Source organism: Mirounga angustirostris, unplaced genomic scaffold (genome assembly GCF_029215605.1).
Source record: "Mirounga angustirostris isolate CCGP_5_RB_7025 unplaced genomic scaffold, mMirAng1.0.hap1 SCAF_12, whole genome shotgun sequence".
In the NCBI taxonomy this organism is placed as follows: domain Eukaryota; kingdom Metazoa; phylum Chordata; class Mammalia; order Carnivora; family Phocidae; genus Mirounga; species Mirounga angustirostris.
In genome coordinates, this window is record NW_026991720.1 from 28337198 (window position 1) to 28364461 (window position 27264).

Genomic DNA, 27264 nt, shown 5'->3' on the forward strand with positions numbered 1-27264 from the left:
CGAGCGCAGGAACACGGTTTCCCATGAATATGTTACAGCTGAAAGACTCATGTTAATTCATGGAGAGAACAGCCTAGGTCAACTTAGCAGATTTTCCAGCAAAACATACAATTCTGTTAATAGGAAATTATAGCATTATTGACTTCAAGTGCTGATCTGTGGTCATTGCAGAGTGTGTCATTACCCCCTCATTACCGAATCTGTTACATGAATACTGCAGAGGCTGTTTCTCTGTTTTGTTCTCCTCCCCTCTGCCCCATCCTTCTTTCCAGCAATGGTACAGCAGCTCCATGAAAGTCATTTGTGTCTGGTTGGCTGATAGATTAGACCTTCAGCTTCATATTTACCAACTGAAGACGCTCATCAAGATTGTGAAGGTAAACAAAATGTGTTTAGATGGGAATTGCCCACCAAGCTATCAAGAGTAATGGCTAGATATTGACATACAAAAAAAATTGTGTTTGATGTAACTGAGTGGATCTAAGTACTTTAAAAACATCACTCTCGGCAGTGCTAGGCTACTGTTCACTTATATTTTCAGTTAGATTATTAAGTCAGTTTTAATCTATCTTTTCTGCCCTAATAAAAGATATTTTATCAAGTAATAGCATTTTAAGATAATATACATAAAACCTCGGGCACATTTACCTGACTGTAGTAGATCCACAGTAATTTGGTATTAATTTTCTTGATTACAGAGGTGTTTTCTCCTAATGCATTTCTTTCATATTTATTAGGATCGCATGTCATTATGAGGGCTTTTGAATTGTGTTTGTCCACAGCGTAAGGAGAGTCTCCACTGCTTCGTTACATGCTGACACGAAAGTCACACTATCACTGCCTGACTTCCTTTGGAAGCACGCCCCGTCTCACATAGAAGAGATGATCAGTTTGAGTGTTGGGGACCATCCCAGACAACCAACAGGTGTCACGTCAAATAAGCAAGGCCATTTTGACTTTTGCTCTTCAAGAGAAAAGGTTAACAGTGTACATATTATATTTAGTAAGGGCTTTAAAATCATATATTTAACATGATTTTTCACACTTTGTAAATTCTAGTGGAAACACAAAATTCGCTGTAAGTATAACTTTTTCTTAAAATTGAGACAAATCCAACCTTATGCCTAAAAACGTAACTCTAAGCTAATGAGAATCATCTGTTCTTTTAAAAAGATGACCTTCACTTCCATTTTAGTGCCATTTATCAAATGAGATATATATACCATATATAGAGAGAGATCTAGATCTGTATGTGTATGTGCCCATATATGTATATGTATATATAGGCACATATATATGTTTCTTTTTATGTGCATGTATGTGCATATATGACATACACACATACTCAGTGGTTCTTAGTGTCATTCCTGACCTGTCGTTATCACCATCACCTGGGAACTTGTCAGGTATGCAAATTATCAGGCCCACCCCAGACCTACTGAATCAGAAACTCTGAGTGGGGCCCAGCAATCGATATATTAACAAGCCCTCCAGATGATTCTGATGCTAAAGTTTGAGAAGAACGATTGCATTACATCATTAAGTTTTATCCGCATTAAAATATTTCCCATCATTCTCTAGGTTCCTACAGCCTAATTAGAATACATGTTCTTCTGTGCCATAGCCACACAGGTTATCTCAGATTAGAAAGAACCATAAACAGGAAAGTTCCATTCTAAAGTGAGAAATCGGCAAATCTACTGGAACATAAGACCAGACCTATCATCTCACGGTAATAGCAATCACGATTAGTCATAAATAACAAGTAAAATTATAGCCACTCACTAATTTTTAATACTACTAGACATATTACATTTCAATGGACAAAATATCTTTGGTCCAGAGCCCTTCTTACCAGGTATTATTTATTTTACAAAGAAACTGAAAGCATACTAGGATCCATTCATGTTTGCCTTCATTTCTGCAGTGTTTCTTCCTTGTTTCTATAAATGTGACCTGGAGAGCTTCCAAATGAAGCTTGTTTTTCATAAAAGAGAATCTGGGTTATCTGTGTATACTTTCTAAATATATATGTATGTTAAGGTTGCAGTCTGTACTGTGACTAATATTGGTTATTAGCTGCTTATCCTTACGATCAGCCATATTTTCAAGTTAGTATCTATTGCATTCAAGATGTCAGAAAGGACCTAGTCAGTTGATTGGTATTCGTTGATAGATTCTTCTCTATTTTCAGAATAAAAGTCTCTATTGTTCACTAGCCCATCATTGGTTTCTTTCAAAGTTATTCCTCTTCTCATATTCACATTGTCATTACAATTAAAGATCAGGCAGCAATGAATATTTTAGCAGAATAAAATGGTAATGTCATGAATTATACGGTGACATTTCCATTGTACTCTAAGCCAATCAATTTATCTTATTTTAACATAGTCTTCATTATGGGCGACCAATAGTCAAGACAGATAAATATGAAAATAAATTTCATGAATATGTTTGACTTCCCATGCTTTGTTTTTTGCAAGCAGGTCCCCAGACTCAGCCAATGCTTTCTTTGGCTGATACACTTAATCAAATCGTAGAGCTTTATTTAATAATTAAAAATTATTATTTTCACAGTGAAAATCAGGATAAATTAATAATTTAATGTTTTAATTGTTCCTTTTCCTACTTTGAATGTAAACAGACTTTAACCAATTTCATACATAGATTCATAATTCTTCAGAACCTCTATGGTTATATTTATAATGTTCATTTTTCAGTGAAGTTAAGAAGCTGTTAAATAGCAGTGTATACAATTGTGAAGGTCCCCGAGTAGGCTTTCCTTCCATCCACATCACTTAGAGTAAGCCAGCATGTTACCACAGAGTAGCGCATTCTACCCAGGAGCCAAGCTGCTCGACTCTGGCAGTCTAGTCCTTACTACGTGCAGGCATCGTCATTCTTCTTTGCCCAGCGGAGACGTCTGTGCCCACAGATGCCATCAAGCTGTACGTGATAGCTAACTTTGCCCCACAAAGACACTTAGATACTAATTGGTTCATTCATGTTGCTCGCTAAGAAAAAACAAATTCCCCTAAGAGCTTCACGAAGAGTTAGTTTAGGACTAAGAAATTATTCGCAAGGTTTTAACATCAGAATGCTGTATTGAGGAAGGGAGAAAAATAGAATCTTCAAAAAATCAAAATGGCTGATGGATTTGCATTCTCCCTAGTGGCCGTGTGACATTTAAAAAGCAGTTAACATATTAAAATAAAATAAAATAAAAAGCAGTTAACATAAATCAGCTGCCTCTTTCACTAAGAGAAAAGACAAGTGAGCAGGAGCACCCTATGGCAGGCCCTTGTCTTAAATAAGACCCAGCAGACCTTCGTTGGCAGCCACAGAGGATGTCCAAGAGTCAATAACATTTTACGAATTCTGAGAGAGAGAGAGAGCAGGGATACCTGTCCTGCAGCTCCCCTAACTGCTTATTGCCTAGTGATAAAATAAGGAAGCAGAGTCTTAATTACATGTAAATTAGAAAGCTTTCAGGACTGCAGATCCACAGTACAAATCTGTCCTCACCAACATACTGACAATTAAGCTAAGTCTAAGGAAAGTCAATTCTAATAAAATAAAGTAGGACTCACAAACTCAGTATATAATTGTCAGCGGAACAATTATACTTCATGTCTGATGCATTATCTATACATGAATGTTTTGTGTGCTTGATATACTTTTAATGGAACTATTAAACAGTTACAGCCTTGCACACAAATCTGTGGTAATAATACTATGTATATCAGGTACCAGATTTTCTGGACAAAACTTGCTTTTCAGAGCTATTTCTATGGGTTTTGATGCGAATTACCTAAGTTTTGGTGTAAAAGAGTACCACCTTAGTAATAATAAGGTAACAGCTTAGAAAGAGAATGTGAGGATGGTGGGGTGTAGGGGTCTTAAAATATTAAAACGTAAGTAAAAAATAGTTTTGATCATTTAAGGGAAAAAAAACAGCCTCTGAATCAAATTTTTATTTGCTGTTAAGATACTGACATCCGATACTGTACCATATTTCTCACAGTTCAGTTTACTTTTGGTGTACTTTGGTGGTGAACTTTTCAAATATAAATTTAATTTATAACAAGTGATTATCAATTATTCACCCTCCATACTGCTTTTGGCATATCACCTCTGAAACTTGGAATGATACTGGGGGCGTAAGTCAGCGTAAAGAAGACAGGAAGATAAAATGTGAAATACCAATGGTCCCTCGATCTTATAATGGATTTACTCCTTCCCCAAAGTCTGTTACTAAGCCAGCTGTGTATATCAAGGGGATTAAGATGCCATTCATCATCAGCATTTCCTACCTCATACGAATAAGTACCTTCAATTCAACTGTGTGAATATTAAAAGTTTCCTTTTATATATTATGTTGAGGGAAATCAAGCATCCCTTAATGTTAATTTTCAGCCACTGGACTTATAATATCGGGCCAGGAAGTACAACATTCCTTCTTATTTGACTTTTTTCATCTATTGAGTATAAAGCAAACAACAAAGAAGTGCCCACTAGAAATCATTTAGAACAAAACAGTGGCACGTTGATAGATAATGATACTTGAGGGCCAGTCCATTGACATCTGAATGCTTACTATTCTAAATGTAACCTAGGACAGTAAACAAAATCTTAAAAGATAGTTAGCATTAAAAACAGCCTTAGAAGTGCCTCCATGCAATGGGATATCTTCATTTAAAAATCAATAATGGGGGCGCCTGGGTGGCTCAGTTGGTTAAGCAACTGCCTTCGGCTCAGGTCATGATCCTGGAGTCCTGGGATCGAGTCCCACATCGGGCTCCCTGCTCGGCAGGGAGTCTGCTTCTCCCTCTGACCTCCCCTCTCTCATGCTCTCTCTCTCTCTCTCTTTCTCTCATTCTCTCTCTCTCAAATAAATAAAATCTTAAAAAAATAAAATAAAAATTAAAAATTAAAAAAATAAAAATCAATAATGTGATTGGCCATAGAAAAATCGTATCTGAGGAAAAATTGCACTTAAGGGGATAAGTGAAATAAGGGAAGCTTTGTAGGTGATGTATCTCCTGTGCCGCAGAGCCCAGTGTTCTGTTGTTCTTGTCACTGTTCTTAGGAATCACTACATAAACGCTAACATGATGTTTGTTCTATTTTTTTTTTTAAGATTCTTATTTATTTATTTGACAGAGAGAGACACAGAGAGAGAGGGAACACAAGCAGGGGGAGTGGGAGAGGGAGAAGCAGGCTTCCCGCCGAGCAGGGAGCCCGATGCGGGGCTCGATCCCAGGACTCTGGGATCACAACCTGAGCTGAAGGCAGACACTTAACGACTGAGCCACCCAGGCGCCCCTATTTTTGACATACAGTACATCAAATAATATACTTTTCACAGAAAATATAAATACATGTTTTATTAGCCCATCTATGGAAGCTTTATGCCAGAATTTGACACTTCACATTCCAAGGGGATTTCAAAAGGAAAGGGCAGAATTCATACAGACTTTTAGGTGTACACACATTTTTATCCAATGGTACATATAATAAATGTTATAATTCAGAAATACAGAAAATGCAAATTTCTTTTACTGATAATAGGAGTAATTCTGTCCCTCCACACCTCCCCCCGAAAAGCTAATGCATTTTATAAAATGTATTTTTCGGTATTAAAGGAACTGAAAAACCGAGAATTCCTTCATATTAAAAATGTATATCAGTGCATATCATTTGTTACAAGTCATTCAAATAGTAAAGTCTGTGCAATCAGGAATATTTTGGAGAAAAGCTCATTTGTCATCTGTCACAACATTTTGATCTATTCAGAGTGATTCTAGTTTGAAAAGCAGTATCCGAAGTCTCATTTCATTTTCTCCCCAGAAATACACCAACAAGTTGATTGACACGGGCAGCTAGAATCGGAATCCATTAGTGAATTGTCCAAGATCATCTTTGAAATGCCAACTGAGGATATATACATACAGACATCCATATTGACATCCATGCATACAATCCATAAGTTATCTAAGCAGATTCTCTCTTCTTCCTCCAGAAAACATACAGGGACTTCCGACTGCAGGGTGTGTTAGAAGGCACACTGAACAGTAAGACCTATGATACTCTGCACAGACGGTTAACAGTGGAGGAGGCTACAGCCTCTGTCTCAGAAGGAGGAGGACTTCAGGGCATCACCATGAAAGACAGTGATGAAGAAGAAGGCTGATAACCGCCAGTGCTGTAGGAAGAAGGAGGATGTTGACCTTGTTTATTTTGAACCTGTCTTTGTAATTACATTGATTGTCTGGACCCAATAAAAATGCTTGTATTCCCCTCCACTTTGTAAAGAGTCAACCTGGAAGCAGAGTAAAAGGGGAAAATGCCAAGTTTTTTTGGTTTTTGTTTTTAACATCCAGCCTCTTCTGTGCAGCTTGACCTAAAATGAGCTTTGGCTTTGTTTGTGATTGGAACATGATTTTTTGGTTTTTTAGAAGCTTTGACTTTTTCTTCTGTAATTACATCAAAGTAGTGTCCTCTGTGTGAAATGAGATCTGCATTTCTCATAGTAGACATTGTGAGAAGAAGCCACTTCTGATCACTGTGCCAGCTCCATTGTCCCCTTGTTAAAATGGTGTGTATTTAATAGTTTATCATTTCTGTGTCAGGGTTGGGTTTTTTTTCGTAGTTAATTTGCCATTGCTGTGATGTGTGTAAAAACTTTAACCTTGGTTCTTAGTACTCTGAGTTCATCTGCCGGCTGAAAGGACTGCCAAACCAAATATAGACTAGATCCTCCATCAGCTTGTGTCTTGTTCTATTCTGAACATATCTTTCAAGTTAAAAAAAAAAAATCCCAAAGCGTAAGGTAGTAAATGCGCTGCCATCCACATACCGCATTCTCCTACTTCTAAGTGTAACAGCTTGCAGGCAATAAAAATCTATTTGGTCAAAACCACTTCTGTATTTATTAGACTTATTATATAAATTAAATGCAGTAAAAAATGTTTGCAGTATTACAGACATCCCAACAATTTGGCTCTGTGTTTTTGTTTCTTGTTTTGTTTTGTTTTGTCTACAATCAGATGAGTAAAAGATATTAACACTGCTTTACACCTAATAGGCACACACGCTTGTTAAAAGAATAAGTTATTATGACAGCATATTTCCATAGCAAAGGTAACGCTGACCACATACTTACGTATTACTAACATTAGCAGTTAGTGTTAACTAATAATAAGTAATACTAGGAGTGCTAGTGATTTAACTAGCAGTTGACATATTAACAGTTATTTCTTTCCCCACAGTATTTTCTTGCTATAATTTTGAAAGATAGTAATATTATACTTTATAATTTATGAATTTTAGTTTTTGTGTTTTTTTCCTAAAATGTCCTGGCATATTGTGCTACTACATTCATAAGTAATTTTTAAATGAGGAAAGTTAATACAAAATAACTGGAGGTATCCCTGAATTTGTGTAAACTCTAGTTCTGGAATTTTGGAAGTGAAACAACTTCTTAGACCTCCAAATTCATTCTCTTATGGTGTTATAAATGGTGCCTCAGTAGCTGGGCTAGCCCACAAAAATCCATTTGATCTAGTTATTATATGATACTGGTTTCGGCTCAAATCTGGGTCCTAGGGGTAGGACCTCCTGTGATACAAGATAAACATGAAAGGAGATTTCTTCCCTTTTCCTGGATTAGAGACTAACTCTCCCAACTCAGTATTGTGGGAAGGCAGTTTGTCCTGGAATGCTCTCTTTCCCTCTCTCCGCCCTCACATCCAATAGCAGCCTGTCTTTGGGCCGCCAGGTGTCCAGTCATGCTATCCTAAACTCAGTGGTACCCTCCCCATGCTTGCTGCTGCAAGCTCAAATGGCTGTATACTTGGAAATCACCCATCCTTGTTTTCCCCTAAATGTCTGTGTCTTTGATACAGCTCATCCCTGAGTAATTGGCCCATATTGTCCTAAAGTATGAATGATGAATGACTGATGCCCCCCCCCCTCCCAGGCATATATATAGATAGTCAAGGAAATACCTAACTAATCCAATTCAGATATGCAGGGGAAAGCACTTGGGGTCAGGAGGGTCCTACTGCTGACCTGAGCTATTTCACCTGCCTGCTGGCCCTCTTTGCTGGTCAGCCTCCTGTAGTTTCTCTCCAGACTTGGATGTTGTCTGCTCCTTCCCTTCTGTACCCAGGAGGTTTCTAAAAGCTCCATTCCCCAGTCCAACCTCCAGTGGCTTCCACAGGGAGGACGGAGCCAAAGGCAGGTAGTGGAGATGTTCACGAGTCTACCACGACTTTGTGAACTAACCTTTGAGCCACAGAAGGGTGTATGAAGAGAAATTTATAAAGTAATTGAAAAAGAATGAAAAGTCATTTTTGGGATTTTGCCCAGAAATTCTCTTCAACATAACTACAAATTGCTTGAAATGACTTAATAATTGTTCATCGGTGTGTGTGACTGTTAGGGTGAATGCCCAAGCATCTATTAAAGGAAGCCAAGTGTTGTTATTTTTTAACTTATTTCATTAAAAGGGATTTAATCGAAAGCCTAACAAATCTTAACAAAACTTTTAAAGTGAAAATCATTTTTTTTAAAAGATTTTATTTATTTATTTGACAGAGAGAGACACAGCGAGAGAGGGAACACAAGCAAGGGGAGTGGGAGAGGGAGAAGCAGGCCTCCCGCGGAGCAGGGAGCCCGACGCGGGGCTCGATCTCAGGACTCTGGGACCATGACCTGAGCCGAAAGCAGCTGCTCAACAACTGAGCCACCCAGGCGCCCCAGGTGAAAATCATTTTTAACTCAAATAGCTCTATCCTCCTAAATGGTTTGGGGGAAGGGCCAAAAAGTGCATTCTTTGTGCAGTTTAAGAAGTGTTGCGGGAGAAAATACCTAATGCAGTCCAATATCCAGCTGGAATGGGCCTGTTAAGTAACACGTCTAAAAGGAAAGTTTCTCCAAACTCATGGAGAAGAAATAATAATAACGCCTTTTCCCGGAAAGGGAAAGAACCACGCAGTGCTTAACGTAAACTTCTCAGCTCCAGCTGTGGGTCGTTCTTGTATTCACGGATTTTCCACTCGAATTCCCCTTAGTTCTTGTTCATTGTCCCTCGCTCTGCAGAAAGGATTTCCTGCTACTTTCGCAGTAAACGCCGGTGCAAAGTGTCTCAGGGCTCCCACCCCGCCCCCCACGGTCGGAGCCCGGCCTGGCCCGGCGTCGCCCTCCTTCGCCCGCGAAGACTTCGGGCGAGAGGGTCCGGGAGCTCCTGGAAGGTGCGCTTGGTGGGAAGGAGGGCACCCTGCCATCGCTGCTCATGGAGCCCCTGCCTGCTGCGACAGTCCGGGAGGCGCGTGCCCCCAACCCCCGCCCCCCCGCCCAAACCTGCGGGGACCCGGGGCTGGCCCGGGGCGCGGGGGCGCAGGCCGGCCGTGCGCGGGATTCCCGCGAGCCGGAGCTCAGAGCCGGCCTTCCCAGCCCCTCCCGCCACGCGTTTCGTGGAAAGGCCGGAGCCGGGCGATTCGAGCAAGAGCTCGGCCGCCTTTATGTCTTACTCCCCAAACAGAAAATGGAAACTTCCCGGTCCGGGTCCCCAAAGGGAGGTGATAGAGCGATGTTCCTGCGAGCCGTTCGCGCGCCGCCGGCGGAGAGCAAGCGGGTGGGCCCCTGCGCGCTCTGCCCCCACCGCCCGCCCGCGCGCCCACCCGCAGCCCTCCTCTCGTCCCACCCCGGCCAAGACAAAACCCAAACCAACCCGTGGACTAGTTGGGTGCGGAGTCTGGAAGCCTGACTTGTGGGAGTTCTGGAAGACAGTGCTCACCCTATCTTTACCTGGGGTCCCCCTACCTCATCCCCACCCTCTGCCCCGGTGCTATGCGGGTCTCCTCCTCCTTCCAAGCCCTGCTCGCCGGCCGGGCAGGAACTTTCGGGGAAAGCGGACGGCTCAGTTGGCTCCGGTACTCCGGGGGGGCCTGGGCAGCCGGGAGGAGGCGAAAGGGAGCTGGGACGCCCGCAGTCCCCGAAGTGCGCGGCTGGCGGCTGCCCACCATCCCCCTTCCGAGGGTGAGGCTTTCCCCCCAGCGTTGGCTGAAAGGTGGGGTGCAGAGATGCCTTAATCTGCTCTTCTCTGTGACGCAGAAGTAAGATGCTTAAAGGAACAGAAGCGGATACAGACTGAGCACCACGCTCTGAGCCTGGGTTCCCGAAGTCATGAGTGACAGTCAATCGCGCCCTTTGTCCGTGTGCAATAGGCCGTTGTTTTAAGGGAATAGGCACTGGAGTGTGAGAGTATACTACTGAGAAAAGAGGAAGGGGGAGAAGGAGAACTCGAAGTGTTCCCCAAATGAAGAAGACCCCTGATTTAAAGAAATGCCCAGAACCAGGTGCACATGACACAGCTTGGGAAATCGTAGTAAGCAGGGCCTTGGAGCCAGAAAAACCTGGGTTTGCCTCCTAACGGCTACCCCTCTTGCCCGCCTCTGAGCTCTATGTCCTTGAGCGAGTCACTTAACTTCTCTGTAAAATGGCCACTTAATCAGGAAGGTGGTTGTCAGAATTAGAGGCATGTAATAAGTTGTGGCCAGTACTAACTGGTTCTTCGTGAGGAATGGATTGAAAAGAAATTGTGGCAGGCCTGCCTCTGCCAACGTGCAACTACCACTCTCTGGCCATTCTCCCCGGGGTTGGTTTCAGGGTCCTTCTAGATCACAGCCCGCTCAACGGATCTTCAGCCCGGTCCCTGGCGTGTCAGTGGACTGGCTACAATTGTCCGGTTCCGGGGTTATATATAAGGCTGGCCAAGTGGGAGGAGAGGAGCAGACGGGGAGGGGCAAACCTACTTGGGTCTGCTGAAAGGGCTGGCATTGCCGAGAGCAGCCCCTGGAGCAGTGGCTGGGAAGAGGGGAGGCAGCTGGAGACGTGTCTTTGGGCCACAAGGGGATGATGTTGGTCAGGGGCTCTGAAACCGGACAAGTATGAGCCAGAGATGCTAGACCTATAGGCAAGGAATCTCAGACCTCGGCCTGTAGCCAGTAGGTTAAGTTCAAGAGAATTTAAGGGACAAATTGGTGTTCATTAATGTTTTCCAAAGTTTAAGGAGGCCTAGACTGGCGTCCTGCGTCTCAGACCAGAGATGCGCACACAGGGAGCGCTTGGACAATGCGCAGCGGAACCGAGAGAGAAGCAGACGAAACCAAACCGCCCCAGCGTGCCCCAAGCTGGCCTCAGCCACGGAAACTGAGCAAAAACGGCAGACGCTGAGGGTGGCAGTCAGCACCGAGGCCTGGCCTGGAGTGCTGAACTGACAGCCCTAGAAGGCTGTCAGGAAAACTCCAATACTTGGAGACCAGTCCGGGCGGCGGCCATGCCCCAGGGTCACATCCCAGCGTGTCCGTGAGGAGGAAGACGCGTGCCCTGGTGGTGCCAGGGCCAGGCACTTGGTGGCCTTGGGGAGGCAGAAACTCATCGCTTCTGAAAGGGGAAGACGCCTCTCCCTGCTTTGGGCTGGGACTAGAGCTACTTTTTTAAGGGGAGAGATGTTTCCCATCTTCGTCATTCCTTTAAGGTAGCCTGCCTTCAGCTTCTGGTTCCAGATGCAGGGAAGAATTTGACACACACACACACCACACAGCGCTCCGGAATACCACAGATGCCTTTAATCTCCCTGTACTTCGCAACTTTACATTAAGAGTTACTGTGTTTATGTGCTTATTTGTGGGTGACTCCTAAAATGTAGCAAATAAACATATTCTCAAATGGCCTAAAATCTTTTTCCATCCCTAGGATCAGTGGTTCTCAAGTCAGAGAGGAAGTGAAGAGTTGATTTCGAATTCAAGAATCATCAGGCAGGGTAGTTACCCTTTCTTGGGCTCTGACAGACTTGTTTATGGAGCCCCTACACACAATGTGTAGCTTTGCAAAAATTAAAAGTGGTGTGTCAAATTATTTCCTTTTCTGCTTTAAATCAATTCTAGTTTGTCTTTTAACACTACTTCCTTGCTAACACCCAACAAGTAACACCTCTCTTGGGTGTGATTGGCAGAAAGAAACATTTAAATGCTGAAATTTGTTGTTTAGGGCATTTCCCTAAAATACCAAGGAAGCAAAACTAATTGTAACTTTGGAAGAGGATTTTGGTAGGGAGGTAGGAAAAGTTTCATTAAAAAGAGGTTACATAGGAAAAAGTCAGAACCCAACAGGACTGTATTTCAGAAAGTGGAAAGTGGAACATGGAAAGGCTGGGGTAGCCGCAGATTGTGGCAAGAGAGAGCTTTGTTAGATCCTCCCCACCCCCAACGCCCGGTAATAATTTTTTTAAAAACACACTTCAAAGTTATTGAAGAACTTCATTCACTGTCATTCATTCAAACTGCCCAGTTGTGGTGGTGTTGTTGTTGTTGTTACATTGTGTGATTGCTAAGGTGTGTTCTTTCATATAATTAGGATAGTCTATCAGAAAGTTGATTAATTTTAGAAATGCATTAACTGCTTCTAAAGAGATGAAATCTGCTTTAATCAAACTGGGATTTTTGAAAAGCTTTTGTGAAAGGTTAATTCATCATTCTACAGAAGAAAGTGTCCCCTGGGGACCTCAGGACTGAATGTGGGAGAGCAGGCCCCCAACGACAAGGAAAAATCCTCAAAGTTGTGAAAAATAATTTAGCAAATGTGATTCTTTCTGTGTATTTTAACATGTCCATGTATTTAACCAGAAACTGAATCATTGAGCAGAAGGGTTGTTTTTTAAATACAGTTGTCTGAAGAATATTTTGGAAAAGTTTATAGCCTAACTTTTTAACAAGATGATAGATAGCTTTTCATATGTAAAGTAGTTTATTTTAAAATCTCTTTTCAATCTCCAAGCCTCCCAAGAATGAAGCGGGCTTTGATTTAGTCCCATTTCACAGAAAAACAATTCAAGGCAAAGGGAACTGCCACCATCTGTTCAGGTTAACAAGGAGTCCACTAGCTGTGTGGCCTTCCCCAGACGAAGGCACCCTGGCTGAGGAGGTCAAAGCAGGGCAGGAAACTGGCATCCTTTATTCCAGCCCTCGAAATGTCTGGACAAATTGGTGGTAAAAGTACTTACGAAGAACTTTCTTAGAAAGGGGAAAAGGTTGGTTGTTCTCCATTTCAATGGATAATTGAAGAATCCAGCTTTAAAAGGATAGTAAGGGACCTGGAGGAGCCAAGGGGATCACAATTTACCTTTTATGGGGCAGCAATTGGGGGGCAGGTGGGGGCATAATTTGCTGCCTACTTGAAAAAGTGGATGTTTTCTCCGCTGAAGTTCCTGCCCTTACAGGTTTAATTAAAAGCTCTAGAAATCACTGTAAATAACAACCGCAAACTACTGAGGGGTTGGATTGCAAGTTATAGAATATGGCCAGTTTTGCATAGGGGCTTTGCAGAGGAAAGGGAAGCCGGGAGAACCGTAAGAGGCAGAAGACAGAGGAGGGGAAGACGGTCTTCCGCGTTGCGGATTTCCAGTTACCCCCGGCACCCCCACCCCCGCACCGAAACAATAGGAGGAGGGCGCCGTTGCTCACCCGGGGCTGGACGCGAGACTCACTGGCCGGGGCCTAACGCAAGACCAAAGGGCCCCAGCCCTCCTGCGCGGCCATCGTGGCTAAAATAAGGGGACGCTGGGGTCCCAGAGATCTTGCGGCTGGATTTGCCCTTGCCCCGCGTTCCACAGGGAATCACTAAGAAAATGCCTCAAGGAGAGTTCCAGAATTTGAATTTACTAGGGGTGTCTAAGTTCAAACTCAGGAAAAAAAAAAAAAAAAAAAGACAGGAAAAAACACTAACCCTAGAAAGGCGACGACAGCAATCACGTGTATTGTATAGCTTCCGCGCTTCGCTTTTCCATCTTATATTTGAATTGGGCAGTTGGAGTCCGGCTGACATTGGGGTCACTCCGCCAGGAAATGTTGTGGCCTTCGCTTATCTCGAGAAATAATAAATTGCAATGTCCTATTAATATTAAAGGGTAATGATTTTGCTTTTCAAACAAAACGTCGGTATCTGCCGAATAAAAGGGGAAGAGATCCTTTGGAAGGTAAGGAACCCCAATTTTTATCAAGCCTACCGCCTTTTGAACACAGCATATGCTCTTAATTTTTTAAATTCTTTTGCCGTTCCTAAGAAATCCAAATCAGCGTCATTAAAGCCAATTTCTCTTTCTCTCCCTTTTTTTCTTCCTCTCTGCCTCTTCTTTCAACAGTGGTGTGAAAGTTCAGTTATTCTCCGTCACGAGTAAAAAGCTTTGGAAATCAGCTAATGTGCCAACACCGGGAACATATCCAGGCCCACGGTGCGAAAATGGAATATGTGCTGTTGAATTATTATTTTTGTCCTGTGGGTTTACATCTACGCCTTTGTATTATGTAAATTTATGAGAAGCTGTGAATCACAGGGTTAGGTAGAGGAGGGGTTTCTTCCCCTCCACAGGCAGCAGGAACCGACCCCATTCAGTCTTTGAATGATGCACAGCCTTCTTCTTCTTCCGGCTTTGTACCCAGGCCCAGCTCCTCTCCCCACCGCCCACCCCGCGGCCCGGCGGGGGCTCAGGGCTGCCAAGCAGGCCCCAGGGGCCTCGGCGGCGGGCACGTTCGTGACATCAGTCGGCCGGCCCCACGAGGTCACAGCGGGCCGCGGGGTGCTGCTCCCCTGTTGACCGGCGTCAACACTGAGGCGGGGCGCTTAACGCTCCGCGGTGTCTCCTGTACCCTCTTCCTCTCTGGGTCTAACGGGAAACTATGAGGGCAGACCCGCCGTCAGTGAAAGCCAGAGAGTGAAATGAACTTAAAGAGGACACGGAGGGGAGAGAAAAAGAAACATGACTTCCAAATTAATTCAAACCAAGACAGCAATAATTGAACACGGTAAAAGTTAGTAAGAGTCCTTAAAGACGGATCAAACCTCTTCTTGGCATTTACATCTCAACTCTTGAAATGTGTACAGCGCCTGTGGGAGCGGGTCTGAGAGGGGCCTGGCGGGGAGGGGCTAGTTTATATCGCAGAAGGGGGTCCACCCGCACCAAGAGAAGGGGGACGGCCGGTGGCTGAGCGTCTCCCTGCCTCTTGCAGGGACTGTGGAAGCCAGCTGGAGGTGGCCGCGGGGTATCGCGCTCGGCGGACAGCCATCCCATTTCCTCCTCTTTTAGCAAGGAAGAAGCGCTTGGCAGGGAGAGCTCGGGAACCGGAACGAAAGGACAAATTGGAGGGTGGGGCCCAAAGGGGAAATTTGAAGGCAGCTCTTCAACAGAAGAATCTACTTAGATCTAGCTTTCCCCGGGACCGTCAGCAGATACCCAGGAATTCTAAGCACAAGCCAAACGGCTCCGAAGGGAGGGTTCGCGGGGCCCGGGGTAGGCACAGAAATGTATGACAATGGGCAATGAAAGGTTTTTGGAGTAGAACTCAGAGGTGACCCCCCAACCCCGTTCAAAATCGGCTTAAGAAAGTGTTTTCCGGGAAACTGAAAATGACAAGCAAAACTTATTAAAAGATGCTCTAGTTCCTCCTTGGGCGTGCCACGGCGTCAGGCCTGTTTTCTTTCTCTTGACATCTAGATGAAACGGCCCTTCAGTTACACTCCGAGTCGTCAAAGCAAGTCTATTAGCGACCGTTCTGTTCAAAAACTTTTCAAACGGGAGTCCTCCGCCATCTGTTACTTGGTCTTTAAACCCGATCCGCGCCCCCTCCCGAAGCCCTTTGGTGACTGCCCCCTCTCCCAGCCTTGGGGGTGGGGAGGGGAGGGACGCAGCCGCCGCGGGATCCGCGGGGGTGCGGCGGGGAGAGGGAGGAGCGCGATCGCGCCCCAAAGGCCCGCGGGGGGCGAAGGTGTGCAGGCCGGAGGTCAGAGGGACGCGGGTGGCGACGGCGCGGCGCGGGCAGTCGGGGCGCCGGGGAGGCCCCGCGTGGGCGCGAGAGCCGGGCTGGCGGCGCCCCCGCGCGGGGGGCGGGCGGGGAGGTCTGGCTGGCGGCGGGCTGCGGGAGGAGCGCCCCATCTCCCAGGCCCCTCTAAGCCGCTCGGGTCACCATACCTAGCCCCTTCAAGGCAGTGTCACAGGGCCCGGTGGCCCTCGGCCTCGCCAACGTCATTTTAACTGTTCGGGACTCCTGAGCCAGGACCAGTAGTGGAGAGTCCAGCCGGGGAGAGTGGTCAGCGTTCCCGTCTCACTTCGGGCTTCCATTAAATGGCTCTGCTCCGGGAAACGAATCGTGAGTGAGGCGGGGCACCTCCGCGCCGGCGCCCGCAGCGGGAACGCAGGTCCCGTCCGAGGCCAGGGCCGGGGGACGCCGAGGTCGCCGCGGTTATGGAGGCCCCCGCGGCCGGGAGCCGCGGGTCGGCGCGGGGCGCTCCCGGTCGGGAGCCGCTGACGGCCGGGGCCCGGGAGGTAACTGCATTGTTAAACGGTTCTCAGAGATTTCTAGCTCGAGGATTTTTTTGATTTACCTTTTTTGCTTCTCCATTTCTCTAATCTAATTCTCTGCTCTGTATTATTTGAATTTCTATTATAGACATTTATTTCGTGGGAAATAAGAAAGTTTGAAAATAACATCAAAACTGCTCTAAACCTCTTGGGTAGTATCAAGGAAAGAATCGCGCTGGATTGAATGTAGTTTTTATTTTGGCCACAAAAATTATCTGGGGACTGCTGCAAAAACGCTAATCAGCCAATTGCATAACCAGCTATCAGTGTAGAACAAGAGAGCATATTTGGGGCGTCCTCTTCTAATTGTTCAGTTCCCAGGATTCAACAACACCGTTGTAAATTGCAGGCAAAGCTTGTCTGGCTTTTGTAGCTTGACTTCTAGGTAGCTTCTCAAATAAGCAGGAGAAATTGGGTTGCTTGTTTATAAACTTCTTTTTCCATCAAGTCCAGCCCTGAGTCGAGTCCGTAGGGAACGCACGTCACAGGCCTGTGGGAACGGGTGAGAAAAATCCCAGCATTAGCGCACGGGCAGGAACAAGCCCAGGGCAGGTGATCCCTGTCGGTAATGTTTGCCGGCTCATTAACAGCTCCCACCTTTGGGGCTCTTCCTTTACTTTTACAAACTGATTTCATATGTAAATACTGTTCTGAGGACAGTAATTTCACTAGGTTGCAACGAAGCCCTACTAAAAAAGAAACAGTAGTAACAACAAAGGTCTAAAGATGAACAACGAACCACTTGCCGACCTCCCCTCCCCCAAAAGAAAGGAGGGCTCTGAGTTAACTGACCCCTTCTCTACAACTAACCAGTGATACTACCCTTCACATGCTCTACAAAATTAGCAAAAAAATCCACATCTGCTTCCAAACTAAAAGCACATTAGTACCCTTAAATCTGAACTTGTCGCCCAAGTGTTTGTTGATATGCTAGGAAGTTAGTTCTCCCTGTGTATTCATTAACTAATCTGACGTACTCAACAAGACTCTTTCCTTGAACCTTGCAGACCCTCCTGTTTGGGGCCTACTCCAACACCCCGCCTCCATCACACACCACAAGAAATAACAAAAGACCAGTCCGGGATAAAGACTGAGCAAAACTGTAGAAGAATTTAGGAATGTTTTTGCTCCTCTAGAAGGAAGGTAGGTTGCTATTTATTAAATAGGAAGAACTGCGGATGGGTCTGAGTGCCTGGGGAGGGGAGGTGGTCAAAATAATAATCTTGCCCCATTTAGCTCAGGGTAGCTCATAAGAAGCAAAGGGAAAGCAGACTGCTATTTTTGATGAAGAGGCAGGAGTCGTGGACGTTGGAAAGACCTGAAAATCCTAAAAAATGACCAGAGATGAATTAATGCACTTGGCAGAATGTTGGATAAGTTATAATATTTCTCAATCCATTCTTTTATTTTTTAAAAATGCAACATATTCTGTGACTTATTAAGGAATAAGAGATGAAAGATTGTGGGTTATTTGGTCATTGAAGGCTCCACTATATTACCTTTTATTTCAGATTGCAATAATTTTGACCAAAAACTGCACTGGCTTGTGATAGGGATGTAAATAAAAAGCCTGTGAAAATCATGCAACTTGAGCAATCAAGAACACAGTTTAGGAAGCACTGAAATAAAAATTAGATACTGTAGGCAAAAAATGAGAACTTTAAATTATTTTAGAGGAGTAGAACTTTTTCTTATTTTCTCAAAAGGTCTTAACTCGAGTTTATCTGGTCTGTTCATATCAAGGACTGCTCTGCTCTCCTCAGTACATCTCATGCAGGATAAGCCACACAGTTAATACTCACCTTCCACAAGGATTTAAAGTGGGGCAAATAAATACTGCCTTTCTGTGGCTGGGAGGGGAGGGACACTTAATCGCCAGCTCTGGCCAAAAAAGAGGGGATTATAAGATTCTCCAAGAAAATCCAATTGTAGTTTCTATTTTGCCATTAACAAAATGAACAAGATTCTCTTGCATTCTTTTAATAAACAATTTTAAAGTATTTGACAGTTTTAGAACCTTCGAAATTTGCCAAATATGCTCTGCTTTTCTTGGTGGTGTTTGTTATCTTTCAAATGTGTTTGGAAAAAAACCCCAACATACTGGACAGATTTGACAGTAAGATGGAAGCCCTTCCTAAATACATTTTGCATTCTGTTTAAGGTAATCCTTACTTAATAGTTTTTTTTTAATTAACAGTTTTAGGTTAGGTTTTGAATAGAAAATATTAACAAATGTTGGAATATCAAGACCTTGATTTATAAAAGCACCTCTTCAGGATTAGTCTGATGTTTTTAAAGGAAGGGCATAATTGCTACTTTGAGATATTTGTGTTACTCAGATGACACCATACTTTCAAACACTTGTCAAAAAGGCAAATCCCGAAAAGACCAGTGAAAAGCAAACAGTTGAAATATTAACTATACAAAACACGTATACCCCTTAGCCAATAATTTTCCTTTTTAGTTCAGTGTCCACCGAAGGAGAAATTTACTGAGGTCAAAGCAAGGCTCCTTTGCCGTTAAGAAGGAGGGAGTGGGGGAGGGGGAAAAGGGAAGAGGGAGGGACACGCGACGAACGTAAAACAAACTGGTGGCATTCAGTCAAGAAGGCAGGTAACGCTCCGGAAGCGGGTGAGTTGTACAAGTCAGCTGGGCGCGCCAAAGCTTTCCAGAGCCAGGCCGTTTCGTGCTTCTTTGCTTTTTCCTTTAAACCTGGCCCGGTGTTGGGAGCAGTGCAGCATGAGGGGGATTTTTCGATGTTGGGAAGTGGCAGGTAGGAAAGGAAATCTGACCTGCCCCAAAAGGCAGCAATTAAAGTCTTAACCACGACCCATCTGTCGTGGGACGCCCCCCATCGCCAACTCCGCCTTTCCCCTAGCAAAGCCGTCCCGCGCTCTTTGTCTGAGCAGGGAAGAAGAGGAGACAGGTTCTGAGGCCCCAGCAGCAAGAGGAGGGAAAATTTCCAGCGTGTGCGCACCCTGGGTGACCGAGCCCGGGCCAAGAACCGCTCCGAAGTGGTGTGGCGCGTCTGCCCGGACTGGCGTTAGTGCCCTACGCGCGCCTCAGTCGGCACTTCCGTACCACTGCTTTTGTCCTCCTAGCCCGAAGCCACCCCAAGACCTGAAATGAGGCACTTCCCTGGCCTACTGGTTAAGGCCAGTCGCATCCAGACCTTTCTCCGCATTTAGCCCTTTGGCTGCCTTCAACTTCCAATAGGACTCACGCCTCCTCCCCCACATCCTTAGCAACTGAGCTTCTCCACCACCCTCCCAGCTGCCCTGCTTTGCCGCTGGGCATCAAGGCGCCTTCCCTGCCCAGGCTCTGGGCCGTTTCCACCCCTGTGCGTTCGCCCGGCGGGGGCGGGGCAGACCCTCACGAAAAGCCTGTGTGAGTGGCCTGGGCTGAGCAACGGGGTAGGGAGGAGGGATTATTTTGAGGTTAATTTCCTCCGTTTGGGGTCCAACTTCGCATTTTGGGATGGCATTCCTCAGGGGCTCAACAACCCCAGGGCTTCTAGCCTGCTTGCTTCCAGCCCCCCGCTGCCGACCCTTTCCAGGGCTCTTGCGAGAAGACACCCACAGCCACCCGATGTCTGGCACCCGTCACCACCTGTTCTACACGCACTCACTGAGGGTAACTCACCAGGTAGATGGCACTCTGGGCTGCTGCGGACGACCACTCACCGGGGCGTGCAGGCCGCCAGGTTCTGAGCGGGCACCTCTGCGCTCTTCCTCCACTTCCTGGCTCGAGCCCCCGGCCTCCGACTCCTCGCTGCGCAGCCGCTAGTCCCGGGGCTAAGCTCTGCACGTTCGCAGGCTTGCAAAGGGGAGCAACGCGGCGCGTGAGCGCCGCTGTTCTCGGCGCGCTCCGAGCCGCGCCCGCCTAGGCGGCGAGACCCCGCGCAACCCGAGGAGCAGCCAACGGAGTCTTCCCGGAACAGTCCTAACGCTCTACCACTCCTCCCGGAGAGTTTTTACCGGGGCGCCAGATCCCGGAGCGCCTGCATAAGGGGGCGTTGCAGGGGCTAGGTCTCCACGCGCTCGCGCGCCCGCAGGTCCGGGCGCTCGCCGCCTCGCGGTGCACACACACCCTGGCTGCGTCCCGCGCTGCTGTAAGGAGGAGTGCGGACTCCGGCAGTACCGACGTGGGGGGTTGGGGGTGGAATCACTAAGTTGTTTCCCTTCTCAGCTCAACTTTCAGTATTTAAAATGCTCCGACAGAGCTCTGAGAGCAGGTACTTAAATACTTTTTCCGGACTCTCAGTGGGGGTACAAGAGCGCGCGCGTGTGTGTCTGTGTTTATCAGGGGTGGGGGACCTGTAGTAGTAGCCGAGGCTTCTTTTGGTGTGACACCGCTTATTCCTTGCAACTCCTTCTCAACTTTGTGGCTGGAGTGCGTCTTTCCCGAGCTTATGTCACGACACCGCATTTACAAAACCACAAACACATAACAAGCCTCCCAAGGCCTTTAATACTCAGGGACGTTTTGTGAGGCCAGTTACCTGCTGGCGTCTTCCAAGTGGTCCAGACTCGGTTCGGGCCGCAGAGACTCTGGGATGCGGGATTCCTGAGCCCCACGCCCTAGAGGAGCCCTAGAAAAAGGGCTGCGGGGGAGGCGGCGCGGCTTTGACCCGGGCCCAGTGTCTGCCCGGCGGAACCGTGCAGGGAAAGCTCGGATTTCGCTGCGGTCGGCTTCCTGGCCGTGGCTTTCTGGAGCCTGGCGTTTCATAAATATAGCCTGGCGTTTGCCCCTGAATTAGACTCTGTTTCCTTATTTAGCCCTTGCACAATGATTTTAGATGATGTCACTTAGAGCTAAACGAGAAAATTGATCTCAGATTTGCTTGGCCTTTAAAGCCTGGTTAAGCAGATTGAGAATTAAAAAGACAGAGGAAAAAGCAAAGGGGCGGGGGAGGATGGCGAGGTGTGCGCCCGAAAGACTGTGAGCAGAGGGGAGGGCGTGCCGCTCTGCGAAGAGCGCCCCCGCCTCTTCTGGGCGGGGGAACTTCACTCGCCAATGAAAAGTAGTCACTGACTGCAAAGGAAAAAAAAAAGTTTTCCTGTTGACTGTTGGAAGCGAATTGAGCAATTATCTAGTTTACCTTCTCCTCTTGGAAGTTAACGATTGGCGAGATCTTGGCTGCGTTATTGACACAACACTTTCTATTGATAGCAATAAGTAGTGATTGTCCTCGAGTCATTGGTGCGCCAAGAACTCTGCGATGGGCTGGCAGGAGTCCATTGGGCTGGGCAGGCAGGTTCGGCTGGTGATGCTGGGGAGGAGGAGGAGGAGGCTGCTGGTGGTGATGGTGCCCGTCCTCCTCTCCGCAGGTCTGTGACAAGCAGGGAACAAGGACGACGGCGCAGCCTGGCCCCGGCTGACGGACGCTGGCGACTCAGTCATGGACAGTACCTGCCACAACGCGACTGCCAAAATGTTAGCTACTGCTCCGGCCCGGGGCAACATGATGAGCACCTCCAAACCCTTGGCTTTCTCCATCGAACGAATCATGGCGCGCACCCCCGAGCCCAAGGCCCTGCCCGTCCCCCACTTCCTGCAGGGAGCCGTGCCCAAGGGGGACCCCAAGCACTCCCTGCATCTTAACTCGTCGATCCCCTGCATGATCCCTTTCGTGCCTGTGACGTACGACACGAGCTCCAAGGCAGGAATGACTGGCTCAGAGCCGCGGAAGGCGAGTCTGGAGGCTCCGGCGGCCCCGACGGCGGCGCCCGCAGCGCCCGCGTTCAGCTGCAGCGACCTGCTCAACTGCGCGCTCAGTCTCAAGGGCGACCTGGCTCGCGACGCGCTGCCACTGCAGCAGTACAAGCTGGTAAGGCCGCGTGTGGTCAACCATTCTTCCTTCCACGCCATGGGAGCCCTGTGCTACCTGAATCGAGGTGACGGCCCATGCCACCCGGCGGCCGGCGTTAACATCCACCCGGTGGCCTCCTACTTCCTCAGTTCCCCTCTGCACCCTCAGCCAAAAACGTATTTAGCTGAAAGGAATAAACTGGTGGTCCCGGCGGTGGAGAAGTACTCCTCGGGAGTAGCTTTCAAAGACTTGTCCCAGGCTCAACTGCAGCATTATATGAAAGAAAGCGCCCAGCTTCTGTCGGAAAAAATCGCATTCAAAACCTCTGACTTCAGCCGAGGCTCTCCTAATACCAAGCCCAAGGTTTTCACTTGCGAAGTGTGTGGAAAGGCAAGTACTATGTAGAAGGGAGGTCTCCCTCCCTTCCTCTCACCCTTCCTTCCTTCCTTCCTTCCTTCCTTCCCGCCTGCCTGCCTTCCTCCCTCTTTCCTTCCCTACTTTCAAATTTCATTTTATTTTGCTATTATTTGTGTGCATTTGCTATAAGGTTATTTCCTTACCACCCCCCTCCCCGCACCGGGTTTGATTTCAAAGTGCTTGTTGGGCTAACCTGTTCTCCCTGTGTTTAACTTTAAGGTCTTTAACGCACACTATAACTTAACTCGTCACATGCCAGTGCACACAGGAGCTAGACCCTTCGTTTGCAAAGTGTGTGGAAAGGGCTTCCGGCAAGCCAGCACCCTGTGCAGGCACAAGATCATTCACACCCAGGTGTGTGTTTGTCTGTCTCAATTTCACCTGATTTACTTCCAAACGGTTTGTAGAAAAATAGCTGCTAAACTCTTACTCTTTAGCATAAGTTTGAAATGTGCTAGCTGGACAGGGGGAAATGCCATGTTCTTGCCTTTGTTCTGCTTAAAAGCATGAGAGACAGAATTACTGTGTTTTTGAGTTTGCAGGACTCCCCTTAATAACAAAATACCCTAACTTCCCACTTTTCTTCCCTTTCTCATAGGAAAAACCTCACAAATGTAACCAATGTGGCAAAGCATTTAATAGAAGTTCCACTTTAAACACACATACCCGAATACACGCAGGCTACAAACCGTTTGTGTGTGAATTCTGTGGCAAAGGATTTCATCAAAAAGGTATAGAACCCAGGGGGTGTTGCCTTTCATGGTAGTCTTACTGAAGGTTCTAATCTTTTCCAGGTATTTTAGAAAAAAAAACAAACGATTTTTTAAAGTGCAGCTAGTTACTGGACATATGCTGACATTCCAACCTCCTACCGGTGCGTCTGATAAGTATTAGAGAAAGACATGGTTTATATACTGAGGGGGTATTTCCTAACTGCTTGTTCTAGTTTTATAAAATTGGATTGATAAATGTGTTTTCAAGTGTGGAGGGAACAGCCTCATTGTTGGTATTTACAAATAAACTTGGGGGAGAGAAGTGCAGGCGCTGAGCGCAGTCCTGCACCTGCTCTCCGAGCTCTCCCAGCTCTTCCACTTGCTTTCCAATAGTCCACTCCTCTCTTTTCAAGCTCTCTTTTCAGATCCACGTCCCTGTCATTTGTCTGTTTCAGGGAATTACAAAAACCACAAGTTGACCCACAGTGGGGAGAAGCAGTTCAAGTGCAATATCTGCAACAAGGCTTTCCACCAGGTTTACAATCTCACCTTCCACATGCACACTCACAACGACAAGAAGCCCTTCACCTGTCCCACGTGTGGCAAGGGCTTCTGCAGGAACTTTGACCTCAAAAAGCACGTCCGCAAGCTGCACGACAGCAGTCTGGGGCTGGCCCGCACGTCTGCTGGGGAGCCCGGCATGGACCCGTCGCCCCCTCTTCAGCAGATGCCACCTGCGACCTTGCCGCCTCCGCTGCCCCCACTGCCACCCCCTGGGCCCCTGCAGCCCGGGCTCCACCCGGCCCATCAGTGATCAAGGCCAAAGTCCCTTCCCAGCCCCTTTCGGGTCCCCACTACTGAGGCAACGGGGGAATAGAGCTGGGTCCTGCAGATCCAAGCTTGTCTGCAGACCCCAGGGCATATTGGGCCCCGTATGTTAGAGCTGATCAGAAGCCTCTGCATTTCCCAGCCTTTCGCCTCTTGCATGTACCTGCTAAATGGTTTTGTGTATTATATCCTATATAGGCACTAACGATTATGAGAAAATTTGGGGTTTTGTTTCTGATTTTTTTTTTTTTTTAATTTGGAAAGACTTCCTCTCGGGTGGAGAGATGGTGTTTGTTTTGTTTTTTTAAAAAACAAAATTCTGCTGTATTTATTGAGATCTGTATTATCCTACCCGGGAATGCTGCACCATTTTAATTTTATTATTGTATATATTTCCATTGTGTTATTCTGCTATCTCCTGATGCCTGCCGATCGTTTACTATCATTTCCTCTTTCCCTGAGGTAACGAGACACTGTGTGTATGTTATATATACACGCATAGATGTGTGTGCCTGTAAAAGCACGTTCCACATTCGTGATCACATACACACACATACACATTAGAGAAAGGTGGTTCACTATGGATGAATTTGAATTTCGGTTTTGATTCTTGCACGTGGAAATTGATTCATTGACTGTTGGAAATAAATACTTGGAACATGCTTATTTAATCAACAAACTTCAGGGTTCTGTTCATATTATTCAGCTAGAGATCACTATTCTGACAACCTCATCCTTCCATATTCTTTAAAAGCCCAACCCTGGGTTAATATCACCTAATGTTTAATCTGAAAAATTCACCAAGAACAAACGATAGTCTCTCTAAACAGTTATAACTTTGGTAAAGTAATGAAATTTGACAAAGTTCAGAGACAGAAGATGTGGAGTTTTCCAACAGAAACATGTCTTTGTCCGGGGCCATCTGATACGTTTGTAGCGCTCAGTTAAATGGAAACAACATATCTAGGAGAGGTGTGTAATATACCAATCATGCTTTAGGACAATACCATCCAGAAGGGTATCTGTTGTTTGCATCCTGAAGGCACATACTGATTTGTACACAGCTGGCAAAAAGAGCCTCCGTGTTTTTATGTGTGTGTATATGTTTATAGACGAATATACTTCCATTCAAGGAGGAAACATGGATGAAAACCAAAGTGTGGCGGGTGCCAGGTCCTTGAAATGCTTCAAGTGTTAATCAGCAGCTCCGCTGTGAGCTCGGGCTCTGGTGTTTTCTAACTGCAAGTCTCTCCTGTTTTCTTGCCAAAACAGTGAAACAACTGCTAAAGACTTTAATTAAGAGGGGTAATTAGTTCAGATTTATCAAAGCCGGGTTGTTATACTATTAGCTGCTCAGTAGAAGCTGCCAGACAAACTCGCAGCGCAGCCATCCCACAGCAGCGGGACCACATCCGGGGAGAGCTGCTGGAGAAAGCGGGCCGCAGGGGTCCCCGCCTCGCCACCGCGGTCCCCGCACCCCTGCCAGCCCGCTGGGTGCGTCTCGGCCCCTCCCTCGGCCCGGCGCTCCCGGCAGGCTTGGCTGCCGCGGACAATCCACCGCAGTTGCACACGGCGGGCGCAGGCTGCAGAGACCCCGAGACTTCCTTCCTGCGCCTGGGGCAGAGCAGCGTCGCCAACTCTTGGAGCGCCCCGACGGATGCAGGGGAGAGGCGCGGGGAACGAGTCTAAAATTTGCTGTCCCGCCTCACTATTGCTCGTCTCGCGGCGCTCCGGGAAATGGTGGCGCCATCAGCCAAAGGCGGGACGAAGGACGAAGATGGGCAGGGGGCACCGCAGGGGCACGGCGGCGATTTCCTTAGGCACCGGAATCCGCATTCAAGGCAGGGAAAGACTGACGCGGGGCGCTGTGAGCCCCCGACCCGAGGGGCTCCTCAGCGGCCCAAAGGGCAGGGAGGCCACCTCCCCGGAGAGGACCGAGGGCTTGGGGGTGAGCGGCCCCCGCTGGAGATCCACGCCATGTGTAATCGGGGCCCCTTTCGGGTTGGGGAAGCCCAAGACGCGGGGCGCGGAGTTGCAGCGGAGTGTTCGGAGAACAGGGAATTACTGATTCCACGCGCAGACGTGGGGTCTAACCGCCCCCGGCTCTACCCCAGGACGCACACCCCTCGCCATCCCATCGCCCTCGCGCACTGGGCCTTCTAAGGCCAGGCGCAACGATCGAATCCCCACGTTTCTCTTTTCCTAACATCCCCACACCCCATCTTATCCTTTGCTGCAACCAGATCCATGTTAGATTTGACTCCGAAAGAGAGGGAGACTTTGGAATTCCATAGTTGGGTGGATTCTGAATCGACGCGGCTGGCCGAAGTGCGGCGTCTCCCTGAATATCGCCGCTGATTGAAAACTCTCGTCCGGGGCGCTGGCTACGTCCCCTCCCAGCTGCCCACGCCACAGAGGGAGTTTCTGGAAATGTCGTAGTTGATGGGTAACCACCTTTTGGAGGTGGCTTGAGCGGATCTTGAAAGCATCTGTTCTCATTGAGTAAACATAATGAGGTCAGGGGTCATTTTAAAGGGCAGAAAAGGGCCTTTGCTTTGTGAACTTATCCTCAATAAGTATTTGAACTTATTCTCAAAACTCCAGGATGTAATTCTTGCACACTTTCAAGGTGACACGATTTTACTGGTGAAAAGCAAGTTGAACATTGTTGAGGAAAATTACTAAACCATAAAGTACTTACAGTGAGGAAGTGCTTATATGTGGTATTCCCACCTTTTAACCCATGCTGGTGTGCTTGGACTTAATATTGAAAAAAAGAAGTCTTCTATGGAAAGATAGAATTGGTTTGGGGGGGTGTGTGTTGGGGGGAGAGGTGGAATGAATGAAATAGAGAGAGAGAGACTGTGTGTGTGCGCGCGCGTTTTGCGGGGGGGGGGGGGGATCTGTTGCTGTAAACTGGAATGACTGTATAGGTCTAATTTGGGATGGTACAATAGTTCCAGAGAAGGCAGGCAAAAGGAAACGGTTGTCTGTCTGCTTAGAGGTTTGAGTAGCTTGAAGTGGTGGTGATTAAGTAGGAGAAGCCAGAAGGAAATTCTCTAAAATAAGCACTC

The 27264-nt window shown here is 46.9% G+C and overlaps 2 protein-coding genes across 10 annotated transcripts in view; both read left to right on the forward strand.

Annotated features, from left to right (window-relative positions):
• Window positions 1–6919, forward strand: part of CADPS2 (calcium dependent secretion activator 2) — a 517989-nt gene extending 511070 nt beyond the window's left edge. For 6 of the 9 annotated variants that reach the window (XM_064575007.1, XM_064574998.1, XM_064575002.1 and 3 more), the window contains 2 exons: window positions 273–377; window positions 6023–6919. In XM_064575007.1, the coding sequence (XP_064431077.1) occupies window positions 273–377; window positions 6023–6193 (276 nt within the window). In that variant the 3' untranslated portion in view covers window positions 6194–6919. The remainder of the gene's footprint in view (window positions 1–272; window positions 378–6022) is intronic. The other 3 variants (XM_064575000.1, XM_064575003.1, XM_064575004.1) reach the window with 1 other exon arrangement.
• Window positions 6920–17363: 10444 nt separating this feature from the next.
• On the forward strand, window positions 17364–24847 carry FEZF1 (FEZ family zinc finger 1). Its single transcript, XM_045865106.2, has 5 exons — window positions 17364–17563; window positions 21751–22622; window positions 22869–23003; window positions 23248–23380; window positions 23818–24847. Exons 2-5 carry the CDS (start codon window positions 21822–21824, stop codon window positions 24174–24176), a joined length of 1428 nt encoding a protein of 475 aa, XP_045721062.1. The 5' UTR covers window positions 17364–17563; window positions 21751–21821; the 3' UTR covers window positions 24177–24847.
• The last annotated feature ends 2417 nt before the right edge of the window (window positions 24848–27264 follow it).